The following is a 24,755-nucleotide window of genomic DNA, read 5'->3' on the forward strand; positions in this document are numbered from 1 at the left end:
TTCAGCTCTGTAGGTTTAGTACCTCTTAGCCTACCAGATACCCCCAGCAGGTGTTCAACAAGTATTTGTCTACTGGTTGAATCAAACTAACGTTTAACTATATAAGGATGAATCATGTAACAATCCCTAGTTTCCCAACTTGATCTGTGGAAAGAACTCAGTCCAGGTGAAACCAAAACAAATAAAGTATGTGGTTTCCCTCCAACTCGGGAACCCATTGCCCTTAATCTCCTCCTGAGTACTGCCTTTCCCTGGGTGATCTCAAGACTGACTTCCTCCACCAGAGAACTTCCTGTTATTCCTATGGAGAGTTTGTCGTCTGCTTCTTGCAGAGCTTCCTTTGAAGGAAACTTTGCATAAAGGACTTAGTCTGTGAAAGGTAGGAATTGAATAGATGGAAGGAAAATGGGAGGGCAGTATTGGACCAGCAAGCCACAAACATGACCAAATGTGAAGACATGGGACTCTTGCTGACAAAAGGTGGGTATGTGGGTGGGATCGGCCACAGGGGATGGTAAGGAGAGGTAGGTCCAGTCAGATGGATTTTAGAGGAGTTCTCAAGAGTCTAACAAGTTTGAATGCTAGCCAATAGGGATTAAAAATCCAGGATACGGTCTTGCGTAAGGACAGATATTATTATATGAGAGGTGCTTTGGAAACATATGATTTTGTAGGAGGGGTTGACAAAGGAAAAAACCTCTACAAATGGAGGAAACAGATAGGTGTTCCAGGAATTTATTTGTAAGATACTAAGAACTAGAAAGGAAAATGAAGGCTAAGTGGAAAGATTTATTTTTCCTATTCATTTGCCAACGAAAGGGTTAGGATGCATGGCAGTCTTTGGGAAACAGTGCTCCCTAATTGGTTGGGTCTTTAGCAACTGTTAAGTCATTAGAGTCAGATGTTTTTGGTCAGGCCTAATTCCTCATTGCACATCTCATAGGGGTCCAGTTGGTCCATGGACAGCTGAGATTATTTGGGCCAGACCAGTTGTGAGTAACCATTGGAACCTAGAAAGGAATCTGCCTTTTGGCTCCAAATAGTCTTTTAACAACACCATATTAACATCCTAGATTCCAGAAACGCTTCTTAACTTAATTTCTCTACCTTGAAATTATAATGTTCTCATGGGCTTGCCTAAAGTACTGCTCTCAGGAAGGTCTCTGTCACTTGTGCTAAGCACTGTTGATATTAGAAGTTGCAAACTGGCCACTAAGGTCCATAGACTTTTGTTTCATCCTTAAGATGTTTAACTTTTTTTTTGAATTATTGTCAAAATTTAAAAAACATAGATTTTGCATTAAAAAATTCAAATGCGGGATTCTTTTGAACAGTCTGAAGATCTGGCACCAGTTGGGCAGCATTCCCACATATGACCTCTGAAGTCTCCACCTGCTGCTCCGGAAGTCCCCACCCACCACATCATTCCTTCATTCACATGATGTGTCTGGCTCCCATAGTGAGTGATCCCTGTTTGTGTGTTCAACTGGTCAACCTTGGTGTGCTCCAGAAATTCACACATATTAGGAGAAATGCTTTACAAAGTATCTGCATATTAGATAGCTTGTACTTTAGAAATCCTTGTATTCCACAGACTTTTATTACAAACTGGGATGAAGAGAGAAGAGGGAAAGAAAACTTGTTTAAAAAAATACAAAGTCCCCCGAAGTCCATACTACAATAATTACTTTTAGTGGATCTCAAGCTTGTCTTAAGTCAAAAATCTTTTACTCACATTAATACTTTAATAGATCTCAAAGCAAAATTCCCACACATTAAATAAAATAATTCTGGCTAGTAAATATGCCTCAGAGATAAATACATACATACACACATACGTGTGTGTGTGTGTGTTGTGCACATGCCTGTGTGTATGTAGCCATTTAGTTTTTAAACAATGGGAATAAAATGCTATGCAATTATTTTTTTCTCTTATCAAGGAGATATCATTTAAGCATAAACCTGGAATACTCAATATAAAAGTTGGGGTTACATGATCATGGATGGCAAGAAGTGTCCAGATTGCTATGGGATAGTATATATTTTCAAAATCTAATCTTCAGAATAAAATAAAACATGAATAGCATGTTTTATTAATCTTGCTTAATGAAACGACTATAGTTTAAGTTCCTTAAAGTAGAAGGTATAGTGAATACTAACTGGGTTAATTTTCAGAGAGATCCAGGTGCTGACTACTACTATTATCAAAAATACGTACAGAATTGTTTTGATACCTTTGTATTTTAAGAAGAGACGGGCGGGGGAGATGCATTGCTGTTGAAAGCAGCTGTTATGTATTACATGTAAGTGACTTGATAAATATTTATAATTTTTTAAGCAAATTATGCATTTAAGTTGAAATGAAACAAAAATGAGATAGGCGGATGGAAAAGTGATTTTAAAATTATAGTTAGTCTTAAAATTCAAATAAGATGTGGAAAATGGCCAGTGTTGGGGGGGTGACCTTTGGTAGGATGTATTTTGGGCCCTATTTTGCAAAAGAGAAAGCTGAGGTAGAGAAGTTAAATAATTCGTCTAAATTTGCCACATGGTTGCTAAGTTGCAGAGCCAGCCGAGGAACCTAGATCTCTGTCTCCAGTGTCATGCTACTTCTGTTGCCCATTACTGTCTGAGTAGGCCACTAAAATGAATACTTCTAGAACTCCCTGCTTACCACTATACATCTGGACTACTGGAATGGATTCTTAACCTCTGTCCTTTTCACTCTTTTATTTCATCCTCCTGGCCTACCAGTGCACTTATCCAATTCCCTCAATACCCATTAGCTCAAGGCCACGCATTAAAGTGTTCAACCCTATTTCCCTTCTCCTCCCTGGAAGGAGTCTACTCCATCCAGGCTATTGACCGCCCACACATATAACTGTTATTCAGGCTTCACACATTTCTTTCACCTGAAAAGAATGCCGGCTGATACCCTCCTCCCACAGCCATTCAAACCACAGACTTTGTCTAAGACCTACATCCAGGTTCACCTTCTTCCTGGAACCCTGCACGCTTAGCTACAGTACATCTCTCCCCACCCCCTCACCCCCCATTCTCAGCTCTGAACTACAGTAGCACTTACATACTGAATGATTTCTACGCCACCTCACAGTTTCTCTAAGCAGCAGCTGGTCACGTGTCTGATTTTCTCAGCGGGATATTGTAAGTTCCTTCCCAGGTCCAGGCAGCTGAATCTTTCATGTTCTTGCATTTCACAGCCACCAGCACATCAGAGAGACTCATAAATATCTATAGATTTTTTAACCGCTCTCTTTCTGGGGAAAAGAAAAAGACAAAAAAAGAAAGGAAGGAAAGGATGAAGATTATTCTCTGACCATTTCTCAACAGTACACAAAGCTCTGAGGAGGGGAAATTAGATGTCGAAAACATGACAGATTGCAAATACATGGAAGCCTACAAGAGGCATATATTGTGTTTATGTTTTTGGACTCATCTAATATGGTACAGAACAAACTTTCCCAAAGTATGCTTCAAAAGATGATAATGGTTGCATGACAAAAAAACCTGTTTCAGGATCAAATAAGTTTAGGTAATATGTGTTAAATGACATTAAACAGGTTTCTTTGCTGTGGAACTTCTAGTTTTTGGTAGGTTCATGTCCATTACAAAGGACAGCAAAGAGGCTACAAATATAACATTTCCCAAACTTGTTTGACTACACAATTCTTTTGGTAAGAAGAATCTTATAAGAGTAATAATCAGTTGAACATCCTTTGGGAAATATTAGAATGAACTTCCCAGTAACCTCATAGTAAGTGGTGTTCTTTTATTAACCCGTGACTTACCTTATACATATTTTTTATACACAGTGACTTGACATGATTGGTGTGGTCTTATGAAGGCTATTCTAGATCGTAGATTCCTTGTGAATATTCAGCCCAGAACTGGTTAAGGGTTGAGTGTTGATGGTAATGATAGGAAAAGTAATTGGTTAAGGATTGAGAACCTGTGAGAGTAGAAGAAACCTTTCATGTGTTAAATGCCTTATTGCAGATTAACTTATTTAAATAACCTCATATGGTGAGTCAGAATAATAATTACTATTGATTGAGTACCTACTATAAGTCATATATGGCCCTTGGGATTTTTCATGCATTTTTAAATGCATTTCTCATAAAAATTCCCAACTTACTTATAAAGGTTTGGATATTTAAATGGCTAATTTAATATAACACAACTAGAACAATAGAAAAACCAGAATTCAAATTCTGGGTGACTCCAAAAGCCATGCTCTTTTTGATCTGTCATACTACCCCTGGTAGGGAACTCTATAGGTTGTAGATTCTTGTACATGTGTAAAAAACTTTCCTATCCAAATCTAAATACCCCTAGATACTCTCATACACCTAGAAAACTAATTTCTTTTAATTAAGTTTGTGCATGGAGCAAACTTATTCACAAGTAGGCAAGCCAAGTATTCCTAATGTGGTCCTGAGTTCTGAAACTTGCTCTGTATTATGCACACATTTAACAAATGAAGGTTTACCAGTAGGCCAACATGGCTTCTCACTCACATGTTCTACTTATAGCACAAGTAGTGAGAATAAAAATTGGACATAATAAATTACCCTTCTGAGACTCTGTTTATAGCCTTAATGTTTAAAAGAGCCTACTGTTTCTTTGGACACATGTTGTGTAATTTTTTTTTCCTAGCTCTGACTTCAATTCTTTAAACGAAATGAGTGACCCTTTGGCATTACTTCTCTTAGGTATTTCACAATGAGGGGAGTAAGGAAACAAAGAGGGCAGCAGAGGTACTGACTCTGAATGAAAGATTCTTGATGAAAACAAGTATTTTCTCCTCCCTATTCAGATAGGAATTCTCAACCTGGAGTCCATGGTGACTTCAGGGAAGTCAGTGAATACTTTGAAAATAAAAAAGTTGATCACACCGACTTGTGTCCAGTGTTCTAGGGAGGTTGGCATCAGATTCTCAAAGGTTTATTGAACTTCTGAAAAGGTTAAGAAGCACCGTGCCTTTTAAAGTACAAGAAATCAGGAGAACCTGGATGTCTCAGTCAGTTAAGTGTCCGAATTGGGCTCAGGTCACGATCTTACAGTTCATGGGTTGAGGCACCGCATTGAGCTCTGTGCTGACAGCTCAGAGCCTGGAGCCTGCTTCAGATTCTGTGTCTCCCTCTCTCTCTGCCCCCCACCCCCACTCACGCTCTTTCTCTCTTTCGCTCTCTCTCATAAATAAACATTAAAAAAATTTAAAGTGCAAGAAATCAAAAGATATACCTTCCACCAGTGTCTCCTTTATGGGCAATCATTTACCAAGGTCCTCTTTCCTTGTGAAACATCAGAACAAAGATCAGGAAATGAGGATGATGGAATGTGCAAGATAGAATAGTGAGCAAGGAATTAAGTAAAATTTTTACAGAAAATAAATATATAATATAACTGGTCAATACAATATAAAGACTAAGAAGTGGTTCTTAAGACGGGAAAGTCATGTTCTAAGGAAAACGTAGAAACGAAAAACCAACAGTGTGTGTATGTGTGCACACACGTGTGCGTGTGTGTGGCACAGGGATGGGAAAACAGATGGGAATGCGATGATGGAGATGAAACAGTGAAAACATAGAATAATCACATGGAGAGGGGATAGACAGTATTTAATTTTGTTATATGGAGAGAGAAATATACATTTAAATGCATCTGCTAGAAAGTAACATGAGCACTACAGATTGGCTAGACTTAGAATTAACAAGAGTAAGTAGGAGATTCAGTATACCCCCAGTTTTAATTTACATTCTCCTGATCTTGGGAGGATGGCACATGACCTTTAGTTCATTCACCTGTTATCCCCAAGCTGCGTACTGGTGTATTGATGGGTTCTTTCAAAATTTCTTTTGATTTTGTAAAGATCATTTTATGTATGTATTACCATATCTATCACTTTAAGTATCATATTAACATTGCTCTCCAGAAAGACACCATGGTGCACTTAACCAAAGTTCTGGCAATGTTAGTTCCTGACATTCTTTATTTTTTTAAAATTGTTTAACATTTATTTATTTTTGAGAGACAGAGCACTAGTGAGGAGAGGGGGGAGCAGAGAGAGGGGTATATAGAATCCAAAGCAGGCTCCAGGCTCTGAGCTGTCAGCACAGAGCCCAACGCGGGGCTCAAACTCATGGACCATGAGATCATGACCTGAGGCAAAGCTGGCCACTTAACCGACTGAGCCACCCAGGCACCCCCGTTCTTGACATTCTTTAAAAAGAGACAAGTAGAAGAGGTAGAAAGCAGTAGACTGAGCCTAAGAGATAGGTAGAGATGAATATATCTAGAGAGCCATACCCAGGAAACTATTACTGCTTGAATATTACTTGCAAAGAAATATTCTTTTTGTCATAATACATGTGTACTTATTGGTTATTTACTCACAAATATTTATTGCGTGCCTGTAAATGTCAGGGAATGGTGTATTTAAATAGCTTTCTTTTGGGGCGCCTGGGTGGCTCAGTCGGTTAAGCGGCCGACTTCGGCTCAGGTCACGATCTCACAGTCCGTGAGTTCGAGCCCCGCATCAGGCTCTGTGCTGACCGCTCAGAGCCTGGAGCCTGTTTCAGATTCTGTGTCTCCCTCTCTCTCTGACCCTCCCCTGTTCATGCTCTGTCTCTCTCTGTCTCAAAAATAAAAATAAACGTTAAATAGCTTTCTTTTATTCTCCAATAGCCTACATGCTATCTCCTTTCAGAATGCTTTCTACAATATAGTATGCTTAAATCATCTCCAATGTCAAAGTCTAGGTTTTCCTTGGATAAGGGACACACTCTTTTAGTCACCTTGTTTTTATAGACTCTAATAAAGTGCATGACACATAGTTGGTGCTAACCAAATGTTTGTTGAATTACTGCTGGTTGTAGAAGTCAATTGAAACCTAATATTGTGTTTATTTCATTATAAAAATTCTACTAGAGCCTTAGGTGGCATTAGAAAATAAAAAACAACAATAGATGGTAGGAAGACACAGGAAAAAAAGAAACCTCACAAAACCATGTACATCTTCCCTTTGGAGGTTTCTGGAAGTACTAAGTGAAATTTTATATATTTCATAAGATTTAAAAAAACTTCAAAACAAGAACTTGATGTCAGTAATACACTTGGCAATGAGAGCAGCTTGCCACTAGCAAGGCTCTGCTTAAACCTGTTACATGTATACATTGAAAGTGAATCCAATCCCTTCATGTATTTCCCATCAGATAAAGTGTATAGAAGGAAAAAAAAACATAAGTCAGCAAAAGTTAGAGCTAACCTGGACAAATCTTCTACTGTAGCAAACTCAGGGAGTAACTCCCTTGAAGCAATACATGGTAAAATAGGAATCATTTTCCTCCAGTTCTACCTACTTTAGACACTATTAACTCCATCCTTAGGAACAAAGAGGGAATTTTGGTGGGAATTAGGATGGGAGAAGCTGGAACTGATTAGGAAGATACATGTATTTAAGTATTTGCTTTCTGAAGATATTTAGTGAAGTTTCTTTTTAAGAAAAATCGGAATCAACTGTTAGTATTTATATTTGTATTTTAGTTAAATGTAAACAAATGGTACCCAAGGTGATTTTTTTTTTTTTTTTGTACCTGTTCTCTTCATTTATACCAATAGGCCTGTCTAGGAATTATGACTAACTTACATGGACCTTAAATCATTCAAATACTGGCCATAAAAAAGAACCAATATCCACACAATTACACATCAGTTAGAATGGATCCTTTCATCTCAATAGTCAGCTTTGTTGTAAGTCGTGGAGAAGAGTAATTGGCTGAACGTTTCCCAAGAAAACCACCTCAGCCTCTAGCTAACTGCTGTGGCTCTGAGGCGATGACTTTTTCCCTTTTCAAAAGGCTGCTTCAGCATCTTCTCCGGGAGCCCCTGGCACTGTTTCAGGCCATGTGTCAGGGGAACCCTTGATTGCATCACAATGACGGAAGCCTAGTGCTGGCCTGCAAGAATTGAGGACTGTTTGTTCACAGAAGATCCTGAGCAGAAACACCGGTGTTATATAGTTCAGGGGTGGCTTGAAAAAAACAAAAAAAAAACAAGAAACGAGCACTGCTGTAGGAGGGGACTTCCAAGAGCTCAAGCTATTTCTCTGTTGCTGTTTGATAGTCCTCTCCTAGCTTTGATGGGATTTAGCTAACAGTTGTTGCTTGGGCATTTTTCTCCTTGCAGTTCCTTGACTTAGCAAGATTTTGGATGGTTGAAAAAAAAAAAAAAACCTCTCATATAGTGTTTTCAAGTAGTGCCACCCAGAATACTTGGGAGAGAAAGCATTTTATTAATGAATGCAGTGTATGTTCTTGGTAAAATCCAAAATTAAACTAGGTCACTGTTTTTGTCCTGCTAGCTGTCGATGACGTTTAGCTGTGTTGTTTGGTATGGTGACTCAATTTCCTGTAGGATAGCTGGCAAGTCCACAGTGAGGTTTTTTTAGTGGGGATGAAAAGGTCAGTCACTCGATGTCTTAGAACATTTGGGGTTAAAATTCCTAAAAGTTAAGATTTAATAATGATCCTCAAAAATTGTGGCTGGCCATATTGCCTATAAACCTAGGAATCTGGAAAAAGTATTCTTAGCTCTATGCTAATATCAGCAATAATTCCTTATTTGAACAACAGTTTTATAGAACAAACTTCTTTGCTCTGTCAGTAATTATTTTCTTGGTTATTGGTAGGTAGTGACCACTCTCTAGATTTATACAATGCATGCAGAAGTGGGTAGAACTTAACTTATACATGCGTACCACACTATTATTGTACCCAAATGCTGACTGTCAAAATGGCTAATTTTTGATATGAACATAAAGTAGATCTTCTGAAATAAGTTGTCCCTCTTGTTGCTATTCTGCTTTCTTAAGGTCAAGTCCCATATTTAAGTGTATGATGTCTTGAAGCATTGAAACTTGACTGAATTACTTTTCCCCTGTAATGATTAAAAAGTAAATACTGAAATATAATATGTGGCACCACATTCAGCTATGCCCAAGACCTGTATTTCTGAAAAGTTTGAGAAGTTGGTGAAGATGAGAAGATTACTTACAGTGGGAAGATCCCTTTGGGGCTCAGACTTTGAAAGATATGGAGTGAAGGGAGAGGAACATGGAAAACTAACCCTTAGAGGTGCGGAGAGAAGATTCCTGGCTTCTGTATGTTGCCAGTGACTGGAAAGATGGCAATGAATAATGGTTTTGCATCTCTAACCCACTGGATGTGCTTACTATAGACAACTCAACCTAAAATAAGTTAATTTCCTTTCTAAATGTCCTGCATCCTTATTTTATGCAGTAGAGGGGGAAAAAAGCAAAAACAAAATAAAATCATATAGTAGACATACTACCATTTCAACTAGGTTATTCTATACTTGCATATGGAAGGTATTAAGTAAAATGAAATTGTGTTATGGTCATAGGCTTAATTATTGTTTGTGATCCTTAGGGTATGGGATTACAAGGGACTTTCTACATTGTGTCATGTTTCCCTTTTTCCATTTTTATAAGAATCATTTAATATTTTTATATTCTTATAATCAGGGAAAGCCTACACAGATAAAATACTTTATATTTATTATTTTAAATTGTCTTTAAGGTTGTTACTTTTGGTAGGGGAAATAAAGGTCCAGTCTTACTCTTTAATTTACCTTGCAAGATTTAGGCAGCTGTTGGTGCACCTAAAGTATATATTTACAGAGATTGGTGCTTAAAAGAAAAAAGGAATAAAAAAGACAAATTTTAACCTAAGTCCCTAAAGTGAATACCAAACAGTCCAAGAATCCTTGATAACAATGAGCCATGTAGCAGATGTAGCAAATACTTTGAAAGTTATTCTAACTTTTGCAAATGCTGTATTAAAACCTATCTGGTAAATCCCAGGAGCCAAGATTCAGTGTGCGAAGTTCTTTGTTGTCCCACTGATCTTTTATGGAGTCTAAATTTCAAGGGCAGAATTTCTTCTCCTTCAATTCCTGTAGATTTGAAGACAAAGAAAAGGGATCTCCCGGACTTCACGTAAGCTTTTCAGTGTATTCTTTGTAATTGACAAGGACCAAGTTTTTTAAGATGCGACTCTTTGGAGTTTGGATTATTTCCCCCCCTGAAAGTTTTGTTTATCTGCTTGCTAATGGAGTAAAGTTGTCTGCAATTGATCCTTTTATGTAGTCTGCCTGTGGTCCCCAGGGTCAGCTTTTGTAAATGGAACCAGCTTCCATATGATACCTTTGGATATGGTCTTTTCATTTTCTCACCTTTGTAGTTTTTTGTGCACACGGTGGGCAGAAACACCCTTCCAGGCTTCTTCCTTTGGCATTACAAGATCATCCTGGTCTCTGATTTGCAGTACCAAGCACGGAGGAAGCATGTATGCAGGACATGTGTCACCTACCCATATTATATGGGCATTCACATTGCTGTTCCTTTAAGAGAACTCTTAGTTCTGAGCGTGAAAATACAGCGTATTGTCAAATCTGTAAATTCTAAAGCCTCAAACATTGTTTTTGTTTGCTTCTTTATGTCCACGCCAAAATGTAGAGGCCTCGTACTTAGCAGGGGCCGGGATGCGTACTGAGTCTGGTTTCAACAGAAATAATTTTATTCCCATAACTACCCTGTCCCCTTGAAGCAGGTAAATCCCAAGTCTTCAGAAACGGAGCTTCAAGAATCCTAAAACCCAAACCCACAAAAAACGATCGCGCGGGTCCTAAATAACCTTGTTTGTGCCGCCCGTCGGACTCTCCCGCGAAACCTCGCAGGTGGCAGCCGACGGTGGAGACGTGGAGGCTGGGGCAGTCGGGGCGACCGGGAGGGGCGCGCGGGGTCCCCGTGGGGCAGGTGCGCGGCCGCGCGCGCGCGCGCGTGCGCGCCAGGTCCCGCCTGAGCCCCGCGGCGGGCGCGACCCCGGGCGGCAGGCGCTCCACGCCGGGTTTTGGGCCGCTCCCCCTCGCGCAGCCCCACAGCAGCCCCACAGACACACGCGCTCGCGTCCGCGCCTCCCGGGCTCCGCTTCAAAGCGAGCGGCGCCGGGCTGCGCGGGGTGATGCCCCGGCGAGGCGGCGGGGCTGTCGGGACTGGGGCTTCGGGGAAGGCGGCGGCGGGGGGCGCGGGCGGGCCTTGGCAGTTGGCAGGCTCCTCGTCAGGGAGCTGAGGAGGGGCCAGGCGGCGGCGGCGAGGACCGCGAGGGGCGTGAGGGGGAGTGTTCCCGGAAAGCCGCGGCGATGGAGCGGCGCTGCGCCGGGCGCCGGGGGAGTTGAGAAAGAAAACAGGAAACGTGGTGGCCGCGCACCCGGCCGCGGCTGATTCATTCTCGTCGTGAGAAGGCTCGGCGGGCGGAGCAGGAGCGGGGACGCCGCTCGGGCCGGCCGGCGACGAGACCCGGCCGTGGACCCGGCGCTCCCGCCGCGGGGCTGGCCCAGAGGCGCGCGCGCCGCCCCCTTCGCCAGCCTCCCGGGGCCGGCACTCGGGCCCGCCGCACCGTCGAAGAGTCGCGCCGTGAGGTTTTTGTCCGTGCCTCCGTGTAAAAGTTGGCCTGCCGCGCTTCGTGCGCCCTCCCCGGACGCGGGACTGAGACGCCGAGCTGGAGCAACCGTGCTTCCCCGAGGCCGGCCGCCCCGCTAGCTGAGCCTCGGCCCCCAGCGCGGTGCCAGGCTCGGCACTATGAAGGAGCAGCCCTCATGTGCGGGCACCGGGCGTCCGAGCATGGCGGGGTACGGCAGGATGGCCCCCTTTGAACTCGTTGGCGGCCCCGTGAAGCGCTTGAGAACTGAGCCCCCCTTTCCCTATCTCTTCGCAGAGGAGGCCTACCAGAAACTGGCCAGCGAGACCCTGGAGGAGCTGGACTGGTGTCTGGACCAGCTAGAGACCCTGCAGACGAGGCACTCTGTCAGTGAGATGGCCTCCAACAAGGTAAGCCCTGGTTCGCCTCTCACCGAGGCCCCTAGACTGGCGGTTCCCACGCCGGTGAATTCGCCAGCCCCTGTGGTCCTGAGAAAGACGTGCAGGGATTTTGTCACGCTGCATGGTGGCTGTTCTGCTCCCTTGAAGGGAGGTTCCTGATTCTGTGCCTTCCCTGTCTCTTACGTTCAGTCCACACAAAGCAAACATTTTGCAGAAGCAACTTTGACATAGTTTGACTGCAGTACTCCCAGGACACAGTGAGTGGGGTTTTTTTTTTGGATGGGAGGGCAGTGGGCTTGTAAGTGACACTTTGCCCTTGCAGCAGAAACCCAGGCGGTCCCTTGGCATTGAATGCTTAAGGGTATTCTTGGGATTCCCAGTTGGAAATAGAGTTGCTGGAGGTCAGTGAAACCTCTAGGATGTCACTACCTACCGCACTCAACACTCAGAGTTCCCTGAACTTAGAACTTCAGCTCTCCTTTATCTAGATGTCAGGGTACGTTGTGGGAACTGAGCCTTTGTGTGTTCGCTTAGCCTTAGATGTCCACAGGAAATGTCAGGAAAATTAGAAAGTTCATTAGGATCATTACCTTTGCTTTCATGAATCTTGGACAGACACCCAGTTTTCCGAGCTCATATAGTTACAGTGATGTTTCAATGGGTCATTTGTGTCATATGCCTAAGTGTTGGTCTTGATGGCCAATGGAGTTTGGGGGACTGAGAAGTCACCTTCAGCCTGAGACAGCCTTAAAGCAAGGTATAGTGTTATCAGTTTTACTCTATTTTTTGGAATTCCTGTGTTTTTTTGTCTTTAGTTATGTAAGGAAACAATTGGGATGTTGTATGTGTTTAATGACTATTTGGCTCCGGGGATAGGAAAGGAGGCACATTCACGTTGAGTGCAGATGACTGAGGGAGTCAACCAGTAAAAACTGGTAACTTTGTGTGGCAGTTAGAAACAGTTGCCCCTTAAAGACATTTAAACATCTTTGGCCACCTATTTACAAGGTCAGGAAGGTTATACCATTTTATGGTTTATCTTTGTGCAGGTATCTTTAAACGAGTGATGCTTTTCCATAGCTTATTGTAGTTTTTATCCCACCTGTTTTTTTCCACAATCAGTGTTTTATAATACCATAGCATATCAGCCCCTTGATTGTCTTCTCTGTTGACAATGTTTATATAGATAGCGCTGTTTTCACAGTGAAAAGTTAGCTTCAAATAAAATAGAGAGACTCCTCACACACTGTCTAGAGGCACTAACCTACCCATAAGCATACTGACCTAACCCACATGCACAATGTTGGTCAAATCTGGGTTTTATGCTTGTTTGGGTTTTTGGTTTTTGTTATTTGGGCCTCAGAAATTTGGTATGGCTTCTCATCAGGATAACCCATCATTGCTCTCTTACTCCCTGCTGTGGTATCAGGTGCCATTGTGCTCAGCTGGCTAACAAATTCTTAGTTCACTGATTAATTTTATGATATACGAATCTTTTTTTTTATTTTAATAATTTGATTCATAATAGTAGAGTATGCCTAGTGTCTTCAGCGTCCTACATGCTGAATGGGACCATTCTGCAGTGGGGTTGAGTTCTTAATTCTCTTGTCTGATTAATTGTACATAAAAAAAAGAAGAGCAGAATCTGAAGGCACCTCAAGGGATATGCACACATTTACTTATGTTTTCAAGATGATTTGACAGTACTTTTTCAGAGAAATGATCCTGAGCAGCTATAATTACTTTCCCCAGAAATCCATACTCTTAATGATGAGACCTGTGTTTGAATTTAAAAATTAACTTGAAATCTAATAATGTGTTATAAGTGACAGCAGCTGACAAGTAACTAGTTTATCTATACTTCAAGATTTTAAAAAATACAGCTCTAGGTCATAGTAATTGATCAAAATGATTTCTTTCTTTATGGCACCAAATAAGACAGGAATATATATTTTTTAATCTTCGTTGTGAAGGCACCCAATTAAACTTTGAGTTAATTTATAGATTTAGTTTAAAAGGTGTGTTTATTTGGTTGAAGTGAAATGCAGGTTAAGTGAGAAAAGACGTTTCAAAAAGGTAGTGATTCTAGCTGTTTGTGTCTTGTGGCTGAAAGATTATTGACAGGACACTTATTTTTAACATTAAAAAATTCAACTTGGCTGAAGCTGTTGGTTAACCTTTTAATTTCTTAGCTATCCATTTCCTTTCTTTAACCCATTCGTTTTTAAAAGAATGCTACACTTGTGAAACTTTTTGTGGGTAAAAAAGGATTAACATAGAAGGAAAAAAGAGCTCTTGGTGAATGTTGTATAGTCACCCTTCTGCTTGATAACAAGGGCAGGAATAAGGCCCCTCCACATGAGCTGTAAACTGAGTGGGAGCAGCTGATCGATCTTAAGGTCCCCGTGATGCCCAACCTAAGTCTGAATTGGAGATGTGACAGCTTGCATCACCTATCTCTTGAGGATGAATGAATACATCTGCAACATTGCTTTCTGGCTTTCAGTTGTGTTACTATCCATTATTTTAACATGCACTTCTTTGAACCAGCCAGTATTTTCTGGTTATTGTCTTTCTGCCTTTGAAAAATCCTGACATTTTTAGGTTTTCTTCTCACTTGGATTTTTTTTATTTTAATAGTATAAAATAACAATAAAAATACTAGTAAGGTCATGATTTTTAAGTGATTATAGAAAGAGAATATTTATTGTGGAGATAGATTTGGGTATTATGAAGAAGGAAATTGATTTCTCCAACCCATTCAACCAGTTGGGTTAACAGATTATTTCTGTGTTTTTAAAAATCTTAATTAAAGAAATCCAAGTTATTTGCAGTTTTAAAATGGTGCTTCAGAAGCAACTACCTGTATTTCCTGATTGCTATTGTAATGTGCATAATACTTACGGATGCTACTAAGGCAGGAAAATTATTGAACTCTTGGCCAAGGCCAACGTTGACTGTAATACATGTAGGATGTTTGTACCAAGTAGGGTAAGAAACTCCAGATGGCATTTAATTTGAGTGATTAAAACTACAGCATTTACCCTCATAAGCACATTAATCTCCTTGAGACTTGTTCATATTTCCTTTGGAACCTCATTGCTACAGTTGAGGGAGGTTTTGGTAAGGTCGTAAGCAGACAGACCTGGAAGTTAAATCTTGGTTTTGTTCCTTGCTAGCTGACGTACGTTAGAAAAATGATTTCAATTTTTTAGCTTCAGTTTACTTTGTATAAGATCAGCACAATAATATACATTTGAAAGGTTAATGTAAGAGTTTGACTATGTATATGTATATATATGTATATATATGTGTGTGTGTGTATATATATAACAACCTAGCTAATAAATAGTTTGTGATAGTAGGCACTATACCTGTTATTACTGGTATTAATATTTAAGATTTAGGTAAAACTTCCTTGATTGTTTTCTTGGCCAAAATATGGTTTTTTTTTACCATTCAGTTGTAATTTTTGCTTGACATTTTAAGTTTCATGGATTGTTATAATGCAGTCCTTAGATAACAGTCTTTAGTACACATGTCTATGTTATTTTAAAATGCTTAGATAATACACAGTTTTTGGTATAGTATTCATATAAACATTTTGAACTTTAAATTAGAAGTCTAGTCTCTTCTTAATTTCCAGTTACAGAATCCAGACAGAAGTGCTAAATAGTTTTTCTCTTTTACTCTAAAACTAAAAACACAGCACTTACTAATTCTTGGAGCATGTTAAACATAAATGGACTTGGTGGAAACGTTTCCATTCTTTTGTACAGAATTTGCAAAGCTAAAATACCTTATTTTGTACAGAATTTGCAAAGCTAAAATACCTTATTAGCTAAAATACCTTTTTAAGGCAGGATAGTTTCACAGTGTTTTTGGCTACCTTTCCCTCAAGGAAAGTAACTTGAGGATGTGAGGAGGTCAGGCCAAGAGTCTAAGCTTCAGGACTTTGAAAGATCATGCTATGGAACCCTGTCACTTCATCCTCCTGTGACCTAATAATACATACTTCAGAAGGCCTTCAGTGTCTCTGAGTGCAGTGATGTTTAAAAGAGAAAACAAAATCATTTTGATTTCCTCCTAAAATATACCACTATAAAAATATATTTTGTTTCTCCTCTCTAATTTGGGGGCAGTTTCGAGGCTTGGCATTGCTGGAAACGGCCGTGCTTCAAGCTGCGAGTCTCTTGAAGTTAGCATTCAAGCATCCTTCCAAGAGACTTCAGGTTTTTCTTTAGTTAATTCTAGATATGCATAAGCCAACTTTGCAAATGTGGTCATGACCTCTTTACGGAATTTATTTTGTCTATTTACTTTTTAACCAACATCTCTATCGTGTTTCTGTTGCCTATAAATTAATTGCTTTTCTGGGGTGCTTGTTCTTAGTTCTTCTGCTGTCTGCTCCCCCTGGTGCTTTTGAATAGTCAGTGCATACATAAAGTATACTAGAGCATTCTGTGACTGCTGATATTTTTTCTTCTGGGCAAGAGAGATGCTGGAATGAATACAGAATGTTCATAGGAGTGGTTAAATCCTAAAATATTTCAGCATTACATGGGTATAACTCTCAGAACAGAAATAAATGTTTAAATTTTGCTAAGAAAGAAGCTGAAAAGGCATTTTAATTTTATGAAGAGCAAATACCAAATAACACATATTTTCTACATTAAAATATTAAAATTTATTGATAGTGTCATAAGAGGATTGTTGAGTTAAGATGACTAACATAAAATCTTAACATTTTAAAAGAAAGTATCTTCCATAACTATAGAAATTCAACTTTACTAATGTCTGGAGTTTGCTGTCTGCTTTTTCATCTACTTATTAAAAGTAGATGTGGCAAAGATTTAGGTAGTTTATATGCAGTGCCTTAAAGTTAATATGGAAGATTGAGAATGTTTATTTTTATGGTCACCATTAGGAAAAAAAATACTTTCTTTGTTTTTTTTTAAGTAACAATAGAAAGCAGGAAATACTTTTAACAGAAATTTTCATTTTTCATTGAATAGTAAAGCCCTTACTTAATTTTAATGTTTAACTTAATAAAACACTAAACATTAAAACAAGTCTTAATTTGTCTCTATTGTCATCAACTCCATTTTTGTGTCAGTATTTAGTGTCAGTAAGCTTCAGTATACCTAACATTTAATTATCAAAAACCTCCAATTTTTGTGATTCAGTAAGTCATTACAAGAAAAATCACTTTCATTTATTACATTTTGATTTAATTATAGGATAGTGGTGACTTTGGCCTGAGAGCATAATGAACTATGTCCTTTTTTTTTTTTTTTTTTAATTTCAAACCAAGAATAAAACACTACTTTTTCAAATGCTGTGGTCAGATGAAACAAACTCTTTTCCCAAGTAATAAGGATGATAGACAATGCTATTGTTCAATTTAAGAAGATTCCTCTGAGAGTCACACAGATTGTAGCTATTAAGATACACACATATGGCAGATGCGAAATGTTGATAATGTAATGATTTTCAGATTATCCCGAAAGTATGTAGAATCTAATTTTCTCTTTTATAGAAAGAGGCCAACCCTTTAAAACTGGAAATAGCTAGAGTTTATTTTGTGATGGCCTAGCTTTGCTGAGATAGTAGGGCCGTGCCTGGCTAATCGTGATCATTCAGTTGGCACTATTAGTCTCAGATGTTTATCAGAAATAGAGAGAATGGGCAACCCTTTATTTTAATATTCACAGTTGTTTTAGGAGACATTTTAAGAAGTTATTTTATTTACACTAACTGAGAATGGGGACGGGATTTCTTTATTAAACAACAAATACTTCTGTAATTTATTAGAAAACTAGTTACGCTGGATTACCAACTGCAGTAGTAACAGGTTTATTATTCTTTACACTTAAAGAATGCTTTATTTTTAATGAAGTATTTTTCATTGTTATCATTGGTTAGTGTTCTGGACTTTTTGTTACTGTTTTGCCGTACTTTGTATATGATGAATGTGAGTGATACTTCCTCCCTTGCTTGCCAATGTACACCAGTGATCCTTTATAGAGTGGGAAGAATATAGATTTTTTTTTCGTTAGGCAAGCTTGGTTTCACATTTCAGCTCTGCTGCTTCCGACCTAATATTTGGGGCAACAGTTGTCACTCCCTGAATCTCCACTTCCTCATTATACAGGGAGATAATAAAGGGGAAAATAAAATTGAAAGGTTGTTGACAGCATTCGATATAATGTATGCAAAGCTCACTTTGGTGCATATCACATACTGCATGCTCAACAAATTACATGTAATTTATTCTATGCCTACCATATACTAAACAAGAGAGATAAAGAAAACCTTGTGTAATATATTCTTTGCAATGTAACAACATAACATTTCTTACAAGAAAAACCTGACCTTTTTATTCTGTCGTAAGCCTAAGTTAGTGTTGCTCAAAATTTGTGGTTTCTGTGTATATCAAATACGGTATATTTTGAAAGTTTTTATTTGAAGTATTTTTAAATTGTAAATACCCATCTGAGTGCTTCATTCTTAATCAAGGATATTTATGAAACCATGGGTTTGGTGTCCCAGCTATGTTTTTTCCAATATACACTTTTTAATACACATTAAAATTAATTTGTGACAAAGTGAGAAAATGTTCACCCATGTACCACTTAAAAGCATTTTGCTTACCACTCACAGATGAGTATACTTTTGGATATCCTAAGCAACAACAAGAACAATTCTAGGAGTCATCTTTAGTGAGAAAGATATGTTTTAAACAACCCATGGTTTTCCTTCTCTGCCATTAACGGGACCTCCCCACTGAAGGAGAAAATGCCAAACTTCATCAGCAGAAATCTCCCATTCATTAGACATTCATTCCTCAGGCAGAATGGTCTGTGGATTTGCAGCACCCTTCTGTAGCTAGACTACCTGAGCTGGATTCACTCTCTGCCTTTTACTAGGTGCAAATTGGACAGCTTACCTTCTGTGCTTTGGTTTCCTCATCTATTAAATAGTTGGTATGACGATTTCATGAATTAAAAGACAGTAAGTGTCTAGACGGAGTCAGAAACATTGTAGATGCCCAATAGTGTTAAGTCTTTCGTTTCCATCCAGAAATTAATAGTGTCTTTCTTTTCTTATTTTGTGAGGTGAGGGCTAGAGAAGGTGTTTATTTGCTGTCTTGATACCTATACTTGTCGTGAGCTTTTAAAAGGCAACGGTGGCCTAATGATGTTGATGTAAACCAAAGAATACTGTTGGAATGTTTCATTGGCTCTTCTCTCTCTCAGTGACTTTTCAAGTAGTTTAACTCGGTTTTCTTTGTGTAATTTTACAGTACAACTCCTCAAACTGACACGAAGTTTTATCATAATATCTAAAACTCCCTGGGTTTTAGAAATCTGAATAAAGTGTGGACTTCTGTTAATATCTCTAGGAAAAAGATAAAACAGTAGAGAATAGTCTGTATGAGTACTTCCCTGTTAATCCTGCGAATGAGACTGAAAATAACCAAGACACAGAATCTCTTATTAATATTTAATGTTAAGAAAATCCTGTTAAGGACATGGCTTCCCATTGCACCTCTCAACATCTTAACCATCTAGTATGTACACAAATACTTGCTTGCTCTGTCAGCTGAGAAGGCCTAAAGAAATGGCACCCCAGTAGCAACAAACACACCCAGCACCCTCATCTTGGTTTCCATTCTCCCAACAAGCCAGGACTCCTTGGAAAATATTTGAGTCTGGAACTGGGGCAGGAAATGAGACAGGAGCATGTTGTCATGCCAGAAAGCAAGGAGGTGCTCAAACAAAACCCCACGTTGATGGGAGCATATCAGAGGGACACAAGAGCAAACTAAAAGGGCTTCTGATTGCCAAATTCTGAAACAATTTGATCAAGAAAATAAACTATTATTGGATTGTAACCCAAAATAAAAAATATCCTTGTATTAATACTGATAAATGAATAACGAACTAAATAAATAAATGAGAATAGAAAAATCTGTGCAGAAGAATTCCACATAATTTACGTAGATATTCTGCTGTTAAGGAAGGAGAGCAAAACTCTCCCCTCCTGCAGGGTGGACTGTACATATTGACTCCCTTCCAAAAAGCACAGTATGGAAAAAGAATGACTCTATAATGGAGAAACCTGACACACACACAGCTACCTCAGGTCATCAAAGTCAGTATCAACAGTGATAAGTCAGGTTGTAGTATATACCCTTGATATGCAATGATGAAAATAATTCTTTACATTTGTGGCCTTTCTACAAAAAACATATAACCCAACTCCCATCATGAGAAAAACATAAGATAATTCCTAACTGAGGGACATTCTACAAAACATCGGACTAGTTCTCCTCAAAACTGTCAAGGTTAACAAAAACAAGGAAAATCAGAGAAACCATCACAACTAAGAGCCTACGTTCTAAATATAACGTGAGATCTTGGATAGGATCCTAGCCTAGAAAGAGAACATTAGGCGAAAACTAAGGACATCTGATTAAAGTGTGGACTTCAGTTAATAATAATGTATCCGTGTTGGAGCTCCTGGGTGGCTCAGTCGGTTAAGTGTCTGACTCTTGGTTTCAGCTCAGGTCATGATCTCATGTTTCTTGAGTTCAAGCCCCATATCAGGCTCTACCACTGATAGTGTGGATCCTGCTTGGGATTCTCTCTCTCTCCCTCTCTCTGCACCTACCCCACTGGTGCTCTCTCAAAATAAATAAATAAACTTATAATAATAATAATAATAATAATAATAATAATAATAATAATAATGATAATAAATATAATAGTAATAATAATATAATAATGTATCAGTGTTGATTCAGCACCTGTGACAAATATGTCATAGTAATGTAGTGTTAATAGTGGGGGGAAATTGGATGAAGGGCATATGGGAACTCTCTGTACTTCACAGTTTTTCTGTAAATCTAAAACTTTGCTAAAATAAAAAATGTATTAAACAAATCTTAACTGTCTTCTAAGGCCTATTTGCAATGTTGCCTTCTCCTTGAAGTTTTTTCTGTCCTCTCTTCTCCCATATCTCCCACCCCAGCCTCCCCTGATTAGGTGGTCATGTCTTTCTTAACTCCCTTAACTCTAAATACTGCAATATTTTTCTTAGTTTTACTGACATTATGTTGTACACTAGGTTGTTAGTCTTACTCATTTTTCCAGCACCCATAGCATTAGACAGAAAGTCTTGTTAAGTAGGTGCTCAATAAATATTGGGTGAATCATATTAATGGTATTTTGGTCCTTGCGATGCAGCTTTAAGTGTTTCTCCTCTCAGTGCTATAGAATCATTACTCATCAGTCTTCAGGGACTAAAGTTAATTTCAATTTTCTAAGCCCTAAAAACCCTCAAAGTTATTCTTTTATGGGTGTTAGCTTTAATTTTACTGTTTGTCAGACCCTTTGCAAGGAAGTTACTGAAATTTGGTCAAAGAACTGAAGAAAATTTTCAGCTTAATGTCATTTGAGTCCAAATGTAAATTAATAAGTGAAATTATAATCTGTTCCTGTCTACCACAGTTTTGTGGTAGTTTTGGTAGTATTTAGCATGATCAGCATTTGAAAGCATTATTGTTAACTGTTATCCATTGTCCATCTCAGACTGAAACCTTATGTTTTAGAACTAAAAAAGTTAAAAGGGATCATTTGTCTCACTCATCTAGTGTATGTTGGAAAATGAGGCCCAAAACTTACCCCGTTACACCTGGGTAGCTAACAATCTCCTGACTTCTTTTGTAGTTCACTTTTTAGAGGGTCTCAGCCTCATTTAGGATCAGAGCCTTTATCTTAACTCATAAATAGTGGGAAGGAGATTATACTTTTTTTTTTTAATTTGAATGTGTTAATAGAATACAAGCTGTATTTCTTTTTCTTTTTTTTTTTTAACTTTAATTATTTTGAGAGAAAGAGTGAGCATAGGAGGGGCAGAAAAAGAGGGAGAGAGAGTAGAGTGAATCCCAAGCAGGTTCCTCACTTACAGCATGGAACCTGATGTGGGCCTTGACCTCACAAACCGTGAGATAAGACCTGAGCTGAAATTAAGAGCCGAATGCTTAACTGATTGAGCCACCCAGGTGCCCCCAAGCTTTATTTCTGATAAGCATGTTGGTTTAATAACTGTTTAAATACACAAACAGTGAGTTTTCTACCAGCCACTACGAGTATTGATGAGACATGGCTTCAAGCCCAAAACTAGTGCATATCCATGTATTATTTTGTATTTGGTCACATAAATTGGTACCAGATGCGTGATGTTGGTTAATGTAAATGCCATTTCTCATCTTGAATTGATAGACTCAGCATCTATTGACTATGGTTGATGCCTTGCAAGACAGGCGTTTTCCCTTCTTTGGTAAGAATCCTGATCATTTCCACTTAAGCGTCTCAGTTCTGCTAATACACTTGCGTCTCAGAAATTTTAGCATAGTTTATGTTCACATTAGTCTCCTTTCATTTAAATTAAAAGTTTACAATGCACAGACAAAACCATGCGGGCCATATTGGTGGCTGTTAAATTATTCTCTTTCCTCCATACATATTTTAGCAACAATATTCTTATATACTTTTGTTCCAACTAAAAATGACATTTCTGAGCACTTTCTCTGCTAGCCTGGGAAGAAAGGATGTGTTTGTTGGCTTTTGCCTGTTAGGGAGTGTTCTGTGCAGTTTTACCCAGGACGTGCTTGGGTTTCCGTCAGCATCTCTGGTCTGCTGTACTGTAATCGCTATAGTGGCAGCCTCTGGCTTTTATTACTGGCAAGCAGTGTGCTGTGCAGACATAGGCACCATAATAGGAAACACCTCAGCCTGTCATAAACAGGTCTAGAGAGTAGAAGGCACAGGCCTGACAGGGCGTGTCCATAGCAACTGAGCAAAGATGAGCAAGGCTGCCACTGTGGAGTTAAGTGCAGACTGATATCTGTCTTCTTCATTTCAGAAAAGAACTGGCTGATTTTAAGGCTTTTCCATTGTTGGCATAACATGTTATTGTTGCTTTGTTTTTGTGTTAGACCTAAATATGAATAAAGACATATTAAATGTCTTTAATAATAATTAAATAATACTCTCCAAAATGTTTTGAGAGACTATGTCCAAGTGTTTTCCTTTTGTTATTCTCCCTTAATTTCACTTGGTCATCCAATGCAAACCCATTTGGGAGAAAGAACAGACGTTTCATTGCAATGGACAATTACTTAAAAAAAATAAAAAAACAAATGATCATGCATCTGTTTAAAGAATCATAAATTATACTAATTTTACAGAATTACAAAGAAAAGAGCATTTCTTAGTTGGCTTTCCATTGTTTATGCCTTTTTGCATCAAATTCAGGTTTTTGAAAAGGAGTACATTCTTTGACCAAGAGAGTTTCTATTTTATGTTTGCTTGTTGTTTTTTTTTTTTCAATCTTCAGATAAATAATGAACTACAAATTTAACAATGAATGGTGATGGCCTTTGTCACAAGAACTTCGATAAATTTCAGATTTGAAGAGGCTTTAACAATTTTCATACAAGAGCTAAAATGCTGTCGTGGGTGCTTTAAATGATTTATAGGTGTCGTTTCATTATTTGTAAGGAAACCTTATTTCACAAAAGAAGTTAAAGATTGCAAAGGATGCAAAAAAAGCTATAATTCTGTTAAAAGAGTATGCAGAAATTTAGATTTAGGAGAACTGAAGTTTTGAACTTTATTTTGGGAGTTTTCTCAGAGTCTTTTATAGATTAAGTATTCAGTGGATTTTTGCTGATTTGTTCCTTCCCTTTTTTAAATAAGCACTGATCCTCTTGTTGTTGTTGTTGTTGTTGTTGTTGTTTTGAGAATTTCAAGGCTATTTCAACAATATGCTCTGATAAGAATGAAACTAATTAACATTATCTTGGGCATAAACTTTGGTTTTGTTCTTTGTTACATAAGTCATATATTCTCAGCATGGTCTCTTAGATCTCTAAAAGGGTAAGTGATAATTAGGTTACAAGAAATCCTAGGAATGTTTTACTAAAAATATTCCTTTTTTTAAGTTTATTTATTTTGAAAGAGCGAGAGAACATGCTTGTGTGTGCTAGCGGGGCAGGAGAGAGAGAGAGAGAGAGGGAGAGGGAGAGAGAGAGGAAGAGAGAGGGAGGGGGGGAGAGAGAGAGAAAGAAAGAAAGAATCCCAAACAGGCTCCTAGCTATCAGCATGCTGAACCCGATGTGAGGCTCATTCCCACAAACTGTTGGGATCATGACCTGAGCTGAAATTGAAAGTCAGACATTTAACCGACTGAGCCACCAAGTGCCCTTTATTAGAAGTATTTTATTTTTTTTATCATATATTGGGGAAAGTTTAGATTAATTTCTTCTGGAAGGTACTGTTTGGGCCTAAATCTTAATTTTTCTCTGTAGTGTTCTCAAGCAGTAAAATGATGAAAGAGTACATATTAGAAGAGATAAAACCAAGAGCTTGCATCATTATAGATTGGAAGCAATCTGTTGCTTCAAAAGTATAACTCAGTGGAAAGATTAATCACTTTTTATCCCTTAGCTATATTTTCAAACATTTTAATATTATCACTTTGCTATGTATGAGCAGTCTTTGACTACAAGTGGTCAGGAAACACTGGTATGTAACTTACTTTCTGATATAAGGCATGATCCTGATATACTCTCGTACTTCAAGCCTTAAATTTCTAACTTAGTCCCAGAAACAGTACACTACATGTCAAAAAAAATATGTCTCATTTTTAAAGATGTGAAACTGAGGCTCAATTAGACTGGTATAAGATCCACGTGCTTGTTAATAGATATAAATACACTTATTTTTCTGAATGTAGCATCTGGGGAAAGATGGGGAGATAGAAG

General features: G+C 38.6%; 1 protein-coding gene across 1 annotated transcript in view; it reads left to right on the top strand.

The window, feature by feature from the left end:
• The window catches only part of LOC109246432 (cAMP-specific 3',5'-cyclic phosphodiesterase 4D), an 856,695-nt gene that overhangs the window by 791,569 nt on the left and 40,371 nt on the right, over positions 1-24,755 (top strand). The window contains 1 exon segment of the mRNA XM_053907342.1: positions 11,817-11,929. Within this exon segment, the coding sequence (XP_053763317.1) occupies positions 11,817-11,929 (113 nt within the window).

This window comes from Panthera pardus, unplaced genomic scaffold (genome assembly GCF_024362965.1).
Source record: "Panthera pardus isolate Hobbes unplaced genomic scaffold, ASM2436296v1 HiC_scaffold_2, whole genome shotgun sequence".
In the NCBI taxonomy this organism is placed as follows: Eukaryota; Metazoa; Chordata; class Mammalia; order Carnivora; family Felidae; genus Panthera; species Panthera pardus.